At 42.8% G+C, this 15,465-nt stretch overlaps 1 protein-coding gene across 1 annotated transcript; it reads right to left on the bottom strand.

The window, feature by feature from the left end:
* Positions 1-1,122: 1,122 nt before the first annotated feature.
* Positions 1,123-15,248, bottom strand: BPIFC (BPI fold containing family C). Its single transcript, XM_054220325.1, has 15 exons — positions 15,143-15,248; positions 14,646-14,757; positions 14,397-14,525; positions 12,814-12,969; positions 11,950-12,013; positions 11,083-11,143; positions 10,079-10,170; positions 8,742-8,915; positions 7,963-8,016; positions 6,474-6,644; positions 5,851-5,918; positions 4,512-4,554; positions 3,607-3,670; positions 2,786-2,862; positions 1,123-1,164 (listed from the first exon to the last, which is right to left on the bottom strand). Exons 1-15 carry the CDS (start codon positions 15,246-15,248, stop codon positions 1,123-1,125), a joined length of 1,413 nt encoding a protein of 470 aa, XP_054076300.1.
* Between the last annotated feature and the right edge of the window lie 217 nt (positions 15,249-15,465).

Below are 15,465 nucleotides of genomic sequence, written 5' to 3' on the forward strand. Positions count from 1 at the left end.
GAGGCCTGAGCTGGATTCCCATCCAGATTTGGCCAAAGCATGAGCACCGAAGCACTGCAGGGCAGGCATAGCCCTCTGCAGAACTGTGTTCAGAGCTGCGTGATAATATAGTATTGAAAAAGAAGGGGGAGAAAGAAAGAAGGCAAGACAACACAGAAAGAGTGGTCAACCACTGGAATAGGCTGCCCAGGGAGGTGGTTGAGTCACCAACCCTGAATGTGTTTAAGAGTCATTCAGCAGCGGTGTTGGGGGATATGGTGTAGGGGAGAACTTAGTAGAGTGGGGTTGATGGTTGGACTCGATGATCCCAAGGGTCTTTTCCAACCTGAATGATTCTATACCAAAATGAAGTAAGAAGTAAAGTAACTATTTCAATCCAGAGAAACAATGACAAAAATGTTGGAGGATGTCTAAGACATCTTGGATGTCTCCAACTTAAGATTGCAAGACTTACACAGAAACATTCAAGGAGTTAAACGTATCTAACCTGGCTAAGCAATGCTAATCAGGAGACATGACAGACACAAGGATTTGAAGAGTCACAGGGGGAGAGGGACTATCAAAGACGGGAGTAGTGCCACTGGCTCTCTTCCTGAACTGCTCCTGCATCTTTGTTAAGATTTACGTCAATGGTTTAGTTAGGACACTGCAAAGATTTTAGTTCCTACTGTAACTAGGACAGTTCCCAGGCTGATGTGGTTCTGCAGGGGGCTCACTTCATTCTTAGTACGTCATGTTCAAAATGAAGTTAAGATCATTACAGTAGAAAGAGATTAGCAGGCATACCTGCCCAAGTGGCATTTTGACAATGTACTTTTCCATCTTTTGAGAGACTACAGCACCTTTCTGGAAGTGTATAGACAAGACTGTATTTCAAGAGAGGCATTAATCTTAAAAACATTTTTGCATCAGTTAAACTCCAGAATAAATAAAAGTCAAGGATGTGTCATATGTTCTCCTCCATTGTACAGCCTAACTGTTCCACCAGCTTTCTTTTTTCAGGATGACATCGCCCTTGTCAGAGCTCAAGTTACACATTTCAGCAGAACTGGACAGTGTTTAGCCTTCAGAGTCACATTATTGATTTGAAGTTCATGGTTAACAAATGGTCTCTCTTCTCCCTCAGTGTTTGTAGTGGACATCAGTAGAAATCAACATGTATCCCTGTGGGGAGAAGAACAGTCATTGAAATACTATGAATTACAAAATGATTGTAATTTTGTTTGTTCGAACAAAATTTTGTTTGTTCGGTTTTGTTGTGGGTTTTTTTTTGGTTTGTGGGTTGGGTTTTTTTGTATTTTTTTTTTAATTTCAAGTTGATCCTGGTGTTGAAGGTCAGAAAAATCTACTGAAAACAGCTGAGCCTTGGAAATAACAAGTTTCACTAAACTCTGTCCTTTGAACTTTGCAAAAGAGCCCCATCTTTCTCTGGGTGCTATCCCTTTGCACCATCTAAAGATCATACAGCCTACACAGGAAGGTTCATCTGAGCCGTGAGGCCACTAGGCAATCATCACAAGGTGGGATTATTTTTTACTTAATTTGAGCCACTTAAGAATTAGCCATCTAATCTAAATTTAGCCTTAGGTTTCTCCCATTGTCAGTGCATACAGAGCAAGGAACCTGCAGAGAGCAGCCCATCGCAGTCTAATATGGTTCTTTAAAAAAACTGGGAAGAATTGTCTGTCTTACTATTGACCATAGCCAAGAAACTGGGACTGGAAGTGGAGACTATAAAAATAGGTTTTAAATAGGAATCCCATCCACCTTGATAGGGTATAGCAATTCTCCTGTGTTCCCTTTAATTCCTATTTACTGATGAGGAGACTGATTAGAGAAAGTGAGGTGGGGGAAATGCGCCCATCATTCATAATTAACCTATAAGGTCGTTGGCAGCTAGTGCTACCGAACACAGTCTCCAAGCAATTATATTTTGTAGGGACTGCATAGCTGGCTGCTGCCAGGTATGTGGAATGCAAAGATAGATTAAAAAAACACAAAAAACACACCTTTGTGTTTCTTTCCCGAGTTGTGTTTTGTGCTTAACCACAAACAAGGATTCGATACTCTCTCTGCAGGGCTGAAAATCACTGAGAAGTTGGTAAACAAGTGGAGAAATGTAACTGGCTTACCCATTTTCTGGCAGTTCATTTGTCAGCAATGCCTTTGCACTGATTGATTGTCTAGCAAAATTCTGTATGTTCAAGCTAAGGGCTAGAGTGTGTTGTGAGAAGCACAGTGTGATTTGGAAGAGAATAACCAGAAGGCAAAGAATATTTTCTGAGAGCTCACTAACTACTTTTGACTAATAGCCTTACCCATTATCACCAATTATGAACAAAATCCAGTCATCCTAGGTGTACAAAACTGAATTCACCTCCCTCTCATATTTCAACTCTTCCTGTTAAATTCAGCAGGACTGTATGGAGAGTGATACCTCTGATTTGATGTGATTGGCCAAACCCGAATGAATTGTTAAAGGTAAACCTGTTTTCACACTCAACTGCGACATGAAATGCTGAGCAAGCTGTGCATTTGATCACTGCTTGGTTAGGTATTTAGTCTTCTTTCCTCTCAAAGAAAGATAAATTTGTTTCTAGTAGGATTTTATCATTATTACAGATCTCATTTAAAACCCAGAGCATTTTGCTGCTTAACTAGCTCAAATCTAGCAGGTTTGTTGTACAGACAGAAGGTGAATAAATGCCTGCACCCACCCCCTGGCCAAAAGAAAAAAAAAAAAAAAGAGAGGAATAACCTTTTCATGGGAGTGTCAAAATCTCACCTGTACAAGCGTAATGTGAGGTCTCGTCAAGGTAACATTGGCCAGATTGGGAAGAGGGAATCCTTTTGACAGTTTAGCTTAAAAAAGAGACAAACAATGATTTAGGTATGCATTGGAAAGATAATAAATACCTGCCCTTCAACAACCCTGTTTGTCCAGAGATTTCTAGGTCATTTACAACAATGAACCTCTCAATCTTTACAAGCAACCCTGGCAGGCAGATGTGATGCTTATTTACCAATGGGGAAAAAGAATTACAGACGCTTTTTCTCTTGGCAGAGTGTTGTAGCCAAACCAAGGCACTTCGTGTTCAACACATTACATACTCAGTGATTTGTCCCTAGTGACGGGGGAGGGGACTGTTAATACAGCTCTAGCATCATTAGAACCTGTTCCCATTTGTCTCCATTGATTAAGGAAGGTGAAGTTCATCCCGGTACAGAGGGCTGGCATAAAGCTGTATCTCCCTCCAGGGCCTTAAATAAGATTTGAGAGGCAAAAGCCCTGTGCTAACAGAGAGGAATACATTTCACACAGTGGCCCCAGGCAGGTGTGCAGGCTGGAGAGACATGCTGCTCACTGATGCATCAGGGCCACTTTGGGTGAGGCGAAGGCAGATGAATTACGAGTTTCCAAGCCCTTTTTGCAGAGCAGTGCCAGTGAGAGGCCATACAAATCAATCTCCCCCTTCCACTGCCTACTGGCTGATGGTCATTTTCCACTCAAGTTAATGGGAACTGGAAACCTAAGCAGAAAGTCAGTAGAAGTTCATAGAATCGCCCACTCTGCTGGAAGCTTTTAGCTTAGAAATACAGCCTTACCGTTAGCTGATGGAATGACTTCAGCCTGTAAAATGTAAGACAGGATATTCTCCAGAAGTGAGATCTGCCACAGACAAGAAAACTGAGTTAGCCATCACTTCCCGGTAGTGATAGAACTCTCATGCCCTAATCCTGGGTGGAGTTCGTAGGCTCATGTTCAACTTTCAGCTCTTCTTTGACCCAAAAGAGTCATAACCTAAAGTGACCTTTGTATCTTAAATCTTTGGAATAATGCAAAGGAAGTGAGATGCAAAATGCATCTCCAAATGTCCAAGCTTTCATCATGCTTGGACAAAATTTTCATCTAAACCCATCTGTTTCCTTTATTTGTTGAGATAATTTATCACCAACAGCAAAGCAGGACCAGGACAGTTTTAATCCTTTCTCCTCAGCTACTCAGAACTGATTGATTGTACTCAGAATTAAATGACTCTCCACGGAAGGCTACAACTGCACTATTTCAGGCATCTGAGAGGAGTATTTTGGCTCCAATTCCCCACTGTAATTCTGAGCATCTGTGATGAGCACCAGGGCACCACACGGCGTGCCTCTGCCCCAGTTGTGCGTGTGATCGCTTAGACAGCGCACCGCTCCGGCTGTTGCTATGGTTCAACTTAGCACTGTGCGTTTCACCGTTACAATTCGAGAGATCTCTCTGCTACCGATGAAATATGAAGTCAGGGAAACTACAGAATATCTCATTTTCAGAGCACTAACTTGCCCCAAAGAATATACTTTTAAGTCCACAGCAGAGAGGTGGCTGCCAGAAGACAGGAAAAAAAGCCATCCAGGAACAAAGCCAAACAATTTAGAAATACAAATAAAACTTAGCAGCTTACTCTCTAGCCTTGATATCACCGATATTCCTGGTTTGCATTTCCTATGTGCTTAAACTGTCTGCTTACCTCAAAATAGCCAACATTGGAGTGGGCTAGGGAGAACTGGAGCCTGAGGGAAAGAAGTGAAACAAGATGAGTCACTAGACAGGATGAACACACGTTATTCTAGTCATGTGCAGTCACTGCTGTAGAGTGACAGAAGAAACATCTGTAAAGAGACTTTGGAAACAATATATTTTACACAATGCATACTGCCTCCTAGAGAAAGCTGTGGCTTGCTTAGAGCATTGCAAAAGAGGAAGCTAGAAGGGCTGTAGCCAGCAATGCGAGCGCGCTTCTCCCTGTATGCTGTGTTTTGGAAATCCCACCGACAATTGACTTTACCGGAGCTACTATTGAGGACTTGGCGGCTCTCACATATTTTGCAAGGATTTTGGTACATCTCTATAATGCCTTGATGTGAGCCTTACTGGAGTGTGAAGAAAAATTCCATTCATCGCATGGTAGTGCTGCTGATGGCTGTGTTGCTAATGTCTCCGTTTCCAAATTCATATACTTTTTCAGTATCAGTATGCAAGTATCCAAACATGTACTCAAAACTGAGTTTCCACAGAACAAGCATCTCAGCTCTCAGCACACTCTAGACTTTTCCCTCTGAATGTGCCTGCAAAAAAATGCCAATGGCACTATCCTCCTTAAATTCTTAACATCTCTGTGCCCTGACGAAGTCTGCGTATTCTTAACCCTATAACTGTCTTCCCAAGGGACTTTTGTGAAATCAGGGTCCCAATTCCCAGCTGTGAGGTGTTGGTATACAGAGCTTCTCTCTATAAAATGTGAGATGTTAGATGTCTAAATGCTTAAGCTGCTGGTCTCCAGGTTTCTGGCCCTTGGGTGTTGCGGTGTCTTAGCTGGAGAATCTCTGCTATAAGAATATCAGCGTAGGGGAACTGCAGGGGTCCAGATTCTTTACTGTGTCCTGGACTCCTTTGCACTTTTTTTAGTGGCACAGGTGGGCTAGAAAGCAGTTGTGTCTTGCCAGCTGGAAGGGGATGAGGGAAGCTCTCAGGTGATTCATGGTCATCATAATTGCCTTGCACGCTTCATTCAGCTAGCTCAGAGGGGAGAGGAGATGTCAGGAGCAGACAAGTCCAATGAGACCACTGCCCTGCCGCAATCCACAGCCGATGGGCAGTCCACTGGGGGCTGTGGAGGTTCTCTCAGAGAAGCTTCCTGACTCATCTGAACTGTCACGTAGAGAATTAGAGAATCTAATGCCGATGAACTCACCAGGGAAACACATTTATTCAATTATGGTTATCTGATCATGTGCCTGAACTGCTGACGTTGGGATTGCTAACACTTCCAAATGGCTGGAAACCCTTTCCATCCCAGGTTGAATTACCTGTTCAAACATAGTGAGCCCACCAATTTCTGGTCAAATATATTCAGAGCAAGGCTGGTGTTGGCTGCCTGCAGAAGAAAGAAACCATGGGTTACCAGACACAAAAAATCCAGGACCCTTGCTCTGAACTAGTCACAAATACAGAAATACCATCTTCCCAGTTATGTACAGAATCTGTTTCATGTAGATGCAACTTTCTCCCCAGCCCATGGCCCATGCGGGGCTGCACACAGTAGGTGTCTCCTTGTCTGAATGGCACTGACAAGAGCTGAAATGTGGGTAATGATGTTTCGCTAATCAAAGACATTTTCAGTTAAATGAACAAGTTGCCAAGAGACATGACTCATGCCTGCAGAACTATCATTGCAGAGAACAAAACTTTGGTTAATCAGTGTCGCTATATGTTTGGATTTTTGTCCACCCATAGGAAAAGGTTCTTCAGCATAGAAATATCCTGTAGGCTAAGTGGGGCCACATAGGCACTACCTGTGACTGAGGGGAATTTGGATGTTCCAGTACCAGAAATCTGGTACTTGTTTCTTGTACAAGAGTTTTAACAGGAGGAAGGAAGGAACAAGTGTATTTAACCCTGAGTTAAACGTCACCTTTTTCATTGTACTTACTATGTTCATTGTGAACAATGACTGGGTGGTTGAGTCTGGCAGAACAGCAAACACCTCCATGGAGCCCTGAATCTCTACCGTGAAGGAATCCTGCTCTAAGCTGATGGTAGGTATTTCAGTAGCCGTTAGCTTCAACATCACTGGGTAGGGTGTAACTGAGTATTTGGCTACCTGTAAGGTTCCAAGACAAAAAAAAAAAAAAAGAAAAAAAGAGACAGAAAAACCTTTTCTTGTAGAACAGATCACAATACTACATTTTCTCATTCTCACAGTGTTTTGAAGTAGTTCCTTATGAGGAGGTTAAGGACGGCTGCTAACATAAGATTCTTTCAAGCAGTCAAGATGTAGAAGTTTTCTATGGTGATAAACAGTCTTGGCCACATCAGGAACGCAGCAGAAAGTTCTTTCCACTCTAGGAATACAATTTCTTCTATATCACTTTGAGAGAAATTAAATACTTGTTTGTGAACAGAGGAAAGGAATGGAACATGAATGTGACATTTAGGTCACACAGTGAAAGAGCTCAGGAGTCATTCACTTGGAGATTAACCATCTCATGAGACAGATTCCTGCTCTGGACTGTCCTCAGAGGAGCCTCACTCTGGCCATTGCCTGAAGAGTGAGTAGGTTCACCAAGTTCATTACTTAGGACAGAGGGAGTGGAATATCAGCATCAATGCTCATGGAATTTTGTGGAGAGGACCGTATTATGACTGCCCTTGGAGCATTCTTAGATTTCTGAGGAAGGAACTTAATATCATCTGGGAAGCAAACAAGGATGTGAAATTCTTCGAACCATGATTTCATCCATCATTGGCATTCATGGCCTAGGGTCTCTTATGATCATTTTTGTTTTCTTATTCTGTCTGAGAAGGCTGGTGGAAGCCATGCATGCTTATATTCTCGGTCCTGTTATATTCATCTCCTCCACCTAAAATAAATGGAAATCCTGTGCATCTGCCTTGTCTGTTCTATAGATGTAATGTTTCCTGCCCATCTGTTAGCTTGGTTTCCTGCATGTGGCCACTATAGTCCCTTCCCAGATCTTTGCTTCACTGCTAGCCTGTGACTGTCTAGCAGAAAGGAATTCAGTAAAGACAATTAAGCATGCATGGGCAGGAGAAAGGAGTTATTTCTGAGCTGAAGCCCTCTCAGAAGTCCCTCAAAGCAGGACTCATGACTGGAAGCTTTTTCCTGCCCAGACCTGGTTTTAGGTGGGAACAGCTGCAGCTTTGGCGCGGTGCCCAGAGGAAAGATTGATGTGCAAGATTTTGGGCCAAGTTTGGTAACAATGCAAATTGTCCAACTCATTGTGGGTGTGGGTAGCAACAAGACCCATCTGCTCTGCTGCTATGAGGCATACAGATGCCCGCTTCTCCAGTGCGAGAGCCTTGCTCGCCCTACAAGCCTTTGGAATACACCAGTAGTGAGGTGTCTGACACCCACACCAGGTGGTTTCCTAAGAGTTTGTGGAAGTAAAGATACTCACCTCAGGGATGATACTGCCAAATATCTCTGTGCTTATATTAAAATAGCTGCAAGTCTGGAGAAAAAAAAAAAGGCATGGGAGGAAGAAAGAGAAAGGAGTTTATCAGATTTGATTTTCATGGCTTTTGTTTAAATACGTTATTACTGTCATTTCAATGACTTTTTGATTCTGTATCTTTTGTTTTCAGAAATATTGTTAAGGGACTAAACATACTAAAAGCCAATTCCCAATAATATATGCCGAAATACTTCCTGGGAAAGAAAATGCTTAATATCATTATAGTTTGGTCTACAATCGAAAGATTTTGGGGCTTATGCTATGGACCTCCTGGAGCCAGGCTAGCCAAGTCTGCTAGCCTCCAATCCACAGCTACTGTGCTTTGACATATGCTTTTCTTCCATGGCCCCTGTAGTACTTTCAGTCTGTGAAGACTCCTCAGAAAACAGCCACTGAGGCTGCTAAATTCCCCAGAGTAGATACTTTGTCCACATCAGAAAAATCTATGCCTCAGGTCTACAAACCCCTTCTTTTTTGTAGCAAAGTTGCCAGTATTTGGTACCTTGCTCAGTGGAAATTGGCACCCTGGCGGTGGCCTGAGGCACCTATATACAGCATAACTAAGAGAGCATAACGATACCTTGCTATTTATGATCTACTGTCTCAGGACTTTGCAGGACAATTAGCAGCTTTATACGGCCACATAATGACAACTGGCAGGTCAAAGCCCCATCTTGGATGACCTGAGCCACTCTGACCCCATTGCTTTGTGTCCTACTCACCTCCTCTGCAATGGTGATGTTGAAGGCCCCTGCAGTGTAGTAAGCAAATGAGGAGGTCTGAAAGAAATACTCAGAGAAGGCAAGGTAGAGCATGGAATCGCTTTGGTCTGGGATAGTGAAGGGAGCTGCCACATAAGGAGAGCCAGTATAGTTTCCAGCTGGATAAACTATCCCCTGAAAGGTATTGGCGGAAAAAAAAAAATCAGAGTCAAAATGCAACGTTGATGTGACTGCAGACAATTAATGCTACTTCCCTTTCCCTTGCTCAGGCTATTCATTTAGTGTATCCCCATTCAGTCCTCACTTACTGGGTTTAAGAGTCACTCGCTATGTTGCGTCTTATGTGGGAGAGAAGCTTTTGTACCCAGCCATGACATTACCTTTTTAGTCTACCTCAAGGCCCTGCTTAAAAATCTAGTTTCTACAATACCCAGAAGAGCTCAAGAACAGCTGCAGAGCTGGTGTGCCAAGACCAGTGTCTGCTCTACTGACGGATACTAGCTTTTTGTTCCTTTGTGTTCCCACCTCTCTTATTTCTCTGTGGTTTCTTGTCAATACTTAATTTATAAAAATCTTTGTGACAAGACTGTCTACGATGAAGATAACTACCCTCAACCAAATCACCTTACACAGAATGGCAATCAAGTCATTCTAGAATTAGGAACTAGTCTGATTTTAGCTTCAATACATAAGGAGATTTTTTCCTTTATTTGAAAGAAGCTTTCGTGTCTTCAAACTCAGCAGCAGTCCTTGGGCTCCCATGCTTTTTCAAGGGTCTTCTGTCTTCCCATTCAAGGTGCCAGAGGCTTAATTTTTTCTCCTATAGGCTTGTTCTTTCTTTTGCTCTCTTATCTGACAGCAGACACATCTAGTTAGTGCAACATGTAGAAATCTTCCCCTGACTGACTGAACAAAGAAGTCCCAGATATTAATCAACAGCGAGAGAAGGATGAAGTTGAATATGTTTCCCTTTCAGTTCTTTCCCTTTCTCTTTTTTCCTCTGACTTGCTCAGTCAACTCTTACTGCTCTTTATTTGCTATAGCCAACTCAACAGCAATTAAAAAAAAGGATGTGGCTTTTGAATAATTAATTTGTTGTAACAGCATAGTAAGTGTTGTAACAGGATTAATTGTTGTAAAAGGATAATAATTCATGTTGTAACAGGATTGTTAAAAATTATTACAATAACAAATGCAATAGTACTTTGAAATGTCTGGATTCTCAGATACCGAGTCTTAATGTTCAGAACAGTAATTATGTTCATCTTTGAAAGTGGATTATACAATAATAAAACGCACAAAACCCAATCTTGGCAAATAGAACTACAGGCAATTACCTTTAAGTCCAGGTCAATGAACTGTCGAAATACTGCTGGCAAGCTGTTTAAAGAATAGTCTACTTCGGCCAAATCATCAATCGGCATTAGAACTGTAAGGGTGGTAGATAAGGCAAAATACCCAATATTACAAAAAGCACAGAAAGAATTTTATGTATACATAAAATTCTAAGTCAGTTCCTGAGGAACAGAAGTTGTTCCAAAGAGTAGGGAAAACACAACCAGGGACCTCCTAACGTGCATTCTGATCGAAGGCTTGATGTTTCCACTGGAACCTTCTTTAAAGCACCTTCTTTAGTTTGTCTAATGTTTTCTCATCGTGAAAAAGTAAATTTGGTCTAACCAAAAAAAGGAAATGGCTATACCAGTGCTTCAGGGCATAAGGAGGTGTTGGGATTTCTTGTCAAGCAGTTCTGAGGGCATCCAGAGTGCCTCTAACTTGCAAATACTTTCCCAGAAAGGTGTGTGCCTTTTCTGCTTATGTACAACACTGAGTGTCTTAAACACAAATCTAACCCAAAATGGTTAAAGTGAGAAGCGTTTTTACAAAGGAGCTCTTTCATTTTGCCTTCGTCAAGTCTGATAAATAGACAAGTAAAACTTAAATTTCCAGGCAAGCTAGGAGAGCAGGCTTCAGCTTGTGAAGTGCTATGTGCACAGGAGGACTCAGAGCATGGGAGGGAAGGAAAAACTGCCTTAGCGTCAGTGCTGAGGCACTTGTGGCATTTGTAGCTTTAGTGGCATTGCTGACAACAGAAGTCCGCACTGCCACATTTACAAGTTGAGAATCACTCCCAAGTCCTCTGCTTCTCAGCAATATAATTTTCTTCTCCAAGTACAACTCCCTTTATTTAACTGTGGTCCTGTAAGCAAGGGAGCAAACAGATCAGAGGGTCTGATACTGCTCCTGGAGGCTTTACTGACCAGCTGCTCTTAAGGAAGCCACAGAATTTCACTGAACAGGAGAAAGAAGGCAGAAGGAAAAGATATCACTAATGACTCACCATTCAGTGATCGGAGGTCTTCATCTAGCAAGTGGATCCCAGATCTGATGTTGGGACATGACTGTATAAAAGCACATTCAAGTTATGGCCTGCTTAGTGTGGACCTGTAAGTACCTCTCACCTGTGTGCTAGCAAATATGTCTGCTTATGTGACACACAATACAGCATTTGTTTGCCAGAACACCTAAATTAGTTTTTCTTCAACTAACTGGTTCCCCAACGTTCCTACTTGGCGCAAGGTAACTCTGTCCTATGTCAGAGCTGCCTTCTGGCAACAAAGTGAGAAGTTGCCAAAGGCAGCCGGACGGGGGTGACAAAACCCCAGCTTTAAATAGTGCAAGAAGGAGACAGAGATCTCACATTGGTCTCACAGGAGAGGTGCCTGTCCTGGGGTAGAATCACAGCCATCTCAAGCTCTGTCTCCTCTCAGAGGCCCTGGGCAGGATTGTCAGGAGAACTAGGCACCTCTTCAATATGATGAAGTTTAAATATGTCATACTATCAGGTGATGTACTACAACTTCTCTATGCATCACCCAGTATATGTTTTGTCTGCTGAGTATAAAAATTACCGAAACCCAAGGATGCCTATAGGCAGAGACTTATTCTGCATTGGAATGGGAAAATAACTACATTTTCTGGCCCAGCTGCTGGCTTGGTTGAACCTAGCTGTGGACTAGTTAATATCTTGGCCATGAAGTTGGCACTTTATCTGGAAGCATTTCTGGCTGGCAAAGTGGTGACTCTGCTGATCAGACCAGAATAGAGCTATACTATTTTTCTAGTTCTTCCTTTGCCAAGTTCATAGCACTGACTTGTGAGAGTCATATTCCTTAAACCCCTCCCCTACGCGATTTGAGAGGCTTACATTAGTCACCAAGGTCCTGTGAATGGGTTTCTTCAGATACTTGATAAAGAAGTTATGCAGGAAACTAGAGGAAAGGAAGAAAGCAATTCATGGGTCAAGTACTATGGTCGGTAACAGGAAATCAGATACCTCAAAAAAAATTAATTTAATGGCCTCTGAGGATGTTATTCTAGTACACAAGGGAGCTTTCTGAAATGTAACAGTTATCAGAGAGCCACCACTTAAAGGAGATAATTTCACCAGTAGGCATCTCAGCAATTAGTCTGGGTAGAGTCACCTTTCTGTGTAAGGAATTCTTCATATTACCACCATCTCGTATGTACAAACACAGAATGAATAAATAGTCTCTGCACTAGAAGCTTCCAATACAAGTAAAAACAAGCAAATAAACACAAAGCCAAACCTAAAACCAGGTGGCAAGAGCTGTATTCAGTCAGTGAGAGAAGCGCAAGAAAACAGTGAAATAATGTTGCAGAGGGTTGCAACCAGAGGCAGGACAGACATTGCTCTGGTTCAGTTCAGTTTAGATAGCACCGTGACTAGGAGTACGTAAAGCATAGTGCAAACACGTAGGTTCTACCTAGAAGATTAGAGTGGTATTTGGAAAGAAGTGAGTGCTCGAGAAGCACAAGGGACTGTTTGATCTGACCAGAGCTACTGTATTTATCCTCTACTGAAGGGACAGTGTGCACAAATACAAGAATAATGGTCAAATTTGGCTATTTTTACACTGTTTTAAGGCCCTGATTCTCACTTGTGGTGCCTATAGACACCAAAATAGGTGCCCTATTTTGTGAAATTGTCTTTGTGCCGTTCGTTGACAGTTGTTTTCTCCCAGAGCATATACAGATCTCTTCCACTTACCCACTTTTTCCATTCAACTTGATGTCTATATCACCAGAAGTTGTCCGGCAGCTGGTAAGTGATATTGATGTATGACCTATATTATCCGGGGGTGTTGAAAAGATTGCAGTAACAAACACCTTTGAAATGTACACTGTGCTTCTTCCGGTGTCTTTGCTGAATAAAGTGAAAATAAAGAAATAACTGGAAAAACTATGGTTTAATGAACATTCAAGAATCAATTAATTCTTAAATGGATTATTTTCCGTTCACTGAAGATGAAGCTGTTTATCTGAATACTTTTTATTTCATTGCTCATAATGAAAATAGATTCTAATATATCTGCAAAGAATCAAGATTGCCAGCTAGGAGTTTTGGAAAGTGATGGATTTAGGAAAGTAGATAATCCACTTTTGTGAAGTATTTTGTTCCAGTTACCAAACCTGCACTCACAGCAGAGGAAACTGGAATATGCCTGGTATAAGATAGGGCAAGAGAGCTGTACTGGGATCTAATCTACTGGTGTCTGAGGAGGGTTCATACAAACCTATATCAGGGCCTGGAGTGCCCCAAAGGACTCTGTGCCCTCTTCCCCACCCCTCCCAGGGGTTTGGCAGCCCATGCTCAAGACCACCTGCAATACGGTGGAGCTGTGTTATTTTGGATCAAGTTGTTTATAACTTGGTTGTGAGAAAAAGCTGTGGAAAGCCTCATCGGGGGTCTCTACCCTTGGTTTATGAGCTGCATTGGAGCTCAGGTCTTCGCTTGCGCCATGTTGTAGGTACACCTGTGTGTGACCTTGTACTTAGTTAATCCTGACGGTGCTTTACTGGCTTGACTTTCTGACTTCGACTCAGACCTGACTCTTCACTATGGACATGCCTGGCAGTCTGTTCCTGGTCACTGTCACTAACCTGCTCTGCTTGCCTGTCTTGGGTACTCACCAGTGCGGGCGCTGCCCCTCCTCCAGTGCCATCTCCCTCAGTTCCCCTCACACTCAGATCCTCCCACCTTGCAAGCAGCCAGCTCTCGCTGTCCCTGGCAGCGGAACCCCGAGACTGCCGTAATTCAGCCAGTTTAGCAATATGGGTAGTGTGGGGAAGAGGAGGGATTTCTTTCCTCTGAAACAGCCTGGGACTAGGAAGGTGCAGAGACTGCTTGATGGATATTGCCGTCTGCTCATCCATTTTCCATCAGCGTTTGAACTGTATCTCTTGGAGGCATAGCACAGGGTTTCTAACAGGGTAGCTCCACTGGGAGGGTTTATTATACTGGACTGTGATCCACCATCCTACAATTTTTCTAAACGTGTCATTAGCTGGCAGGCTGGACAAGGACAGCATTCAGCTAGAGCATCAACCCTTTACTATTCAGAGGTGCTTCTCAGCCACGGGGTCTTTATCAGTGATCACGGCTGAGCGGGCAGGGGCTGCCTCCCACGGGCAAACCTGTTGAGAAAGACCACTCTGTACTCCTGTGTTACTGGTACTAGCCGTTAAAGGGCACCTTGGCCATGAAGGGGTCACAAGAAAAATTAAACTTTGCATTTTTATCTTTATATTCGCCATCAAGAAAAATCCCAGTACACATGAGGCTGTACATACAACATCCAGGTCCTTATGTTCCAGCTCATATCGATGGTTAGAGAAGCATTTCCAATCACCAGTTTTATCCCAGTCCCAGGTATGAGGGAGATGGAAGCACTGGGGAATTCAACAGCAGTGACGTGTATTCTAGAGCATGAAAGAGATAAGGGGAAGAAAAAGAAAAGAAGTTTGTATTTCATGAGGCAGGGTGAACACAAAACAAGATTCAAATTTCAAATACAAATTGCCGTCAGAGACAATACTTACCTTGAGATGTTGTACTTGACATTACCGAGCCCGTATTTCTCATAGCCACTCAAATCAGGGAAACGCTCCTTCTCCATATTCTGCTTCAGGATTTCCAGCCCAACCTCCTTGGCTGCAGGAAAACAGTGATCAGTTCAGTTGCCTTTGATACTGCCTGGGAGTTTACAGTTCTGTGCTTCCGGCTTAGGAGATGGGATGGACACAGAGTCAGAAGGAAGAGGGTGTCTCATTTGAAACCCAGCAGTCCTATTTCAGATCTCACTCCTAGTCATGGCAAGAGTTGAACTTACCGCTTCAATATCTGAAATCAAATGAACCTCGATATGATTTACAATGCTGCCAAGTAGTTTACTCTATCTGCTCTATTGTACTCTTAAACTTCCCTTTTCTTTATAGCGTTTGATCAAGTTCCTTCCACTGCCCTTGCTTCCCAAGGTGTCTGTCACACCAGGATTCAATGCAATACCACCACCAGATCCTGAAAACATCACACATACCGTATTCCAAGCCCTTCTGGGTGATCCTCACTTTGAGACCAGGGTTGGCATTGAGTTGCCCACTGAGCAAACTTAAGAGGAGGAGAGAACAGCAAGTCTTCGCCATCTTCCTTGATTTTTTACAGGACCTGTTAATAAATATTTATAATAATAGAAGTAGTTCGTGCTGTCACTTGGTGGCTGTATTCCCTTTTCCATGCCTGGGGGGAGCTGTTCTGACGCCAGCTTTCCCTCCAGAATGGATAAAGTGGAAAGCCCAGCAACTGTGGAAGAGAGGAACTGTTCTGCGCAGACTGTTAGAGAAAGGGCAGAGGAGAAGTCAG

This window comes from Rissa tridactyla, chromosome 1 (assembly GCF_028500815.1).
Source record: "Rissa tridactyla isolate bRisTri1 chromosome 1, bRisTri1.patW.cur.20221130, whole genome shotgun sequence".
NCBI lineage: Eukaryota > Metazoa > Chordata > Aves > Charadriiformes > Laridae > Rissa > Rissa tridactyla.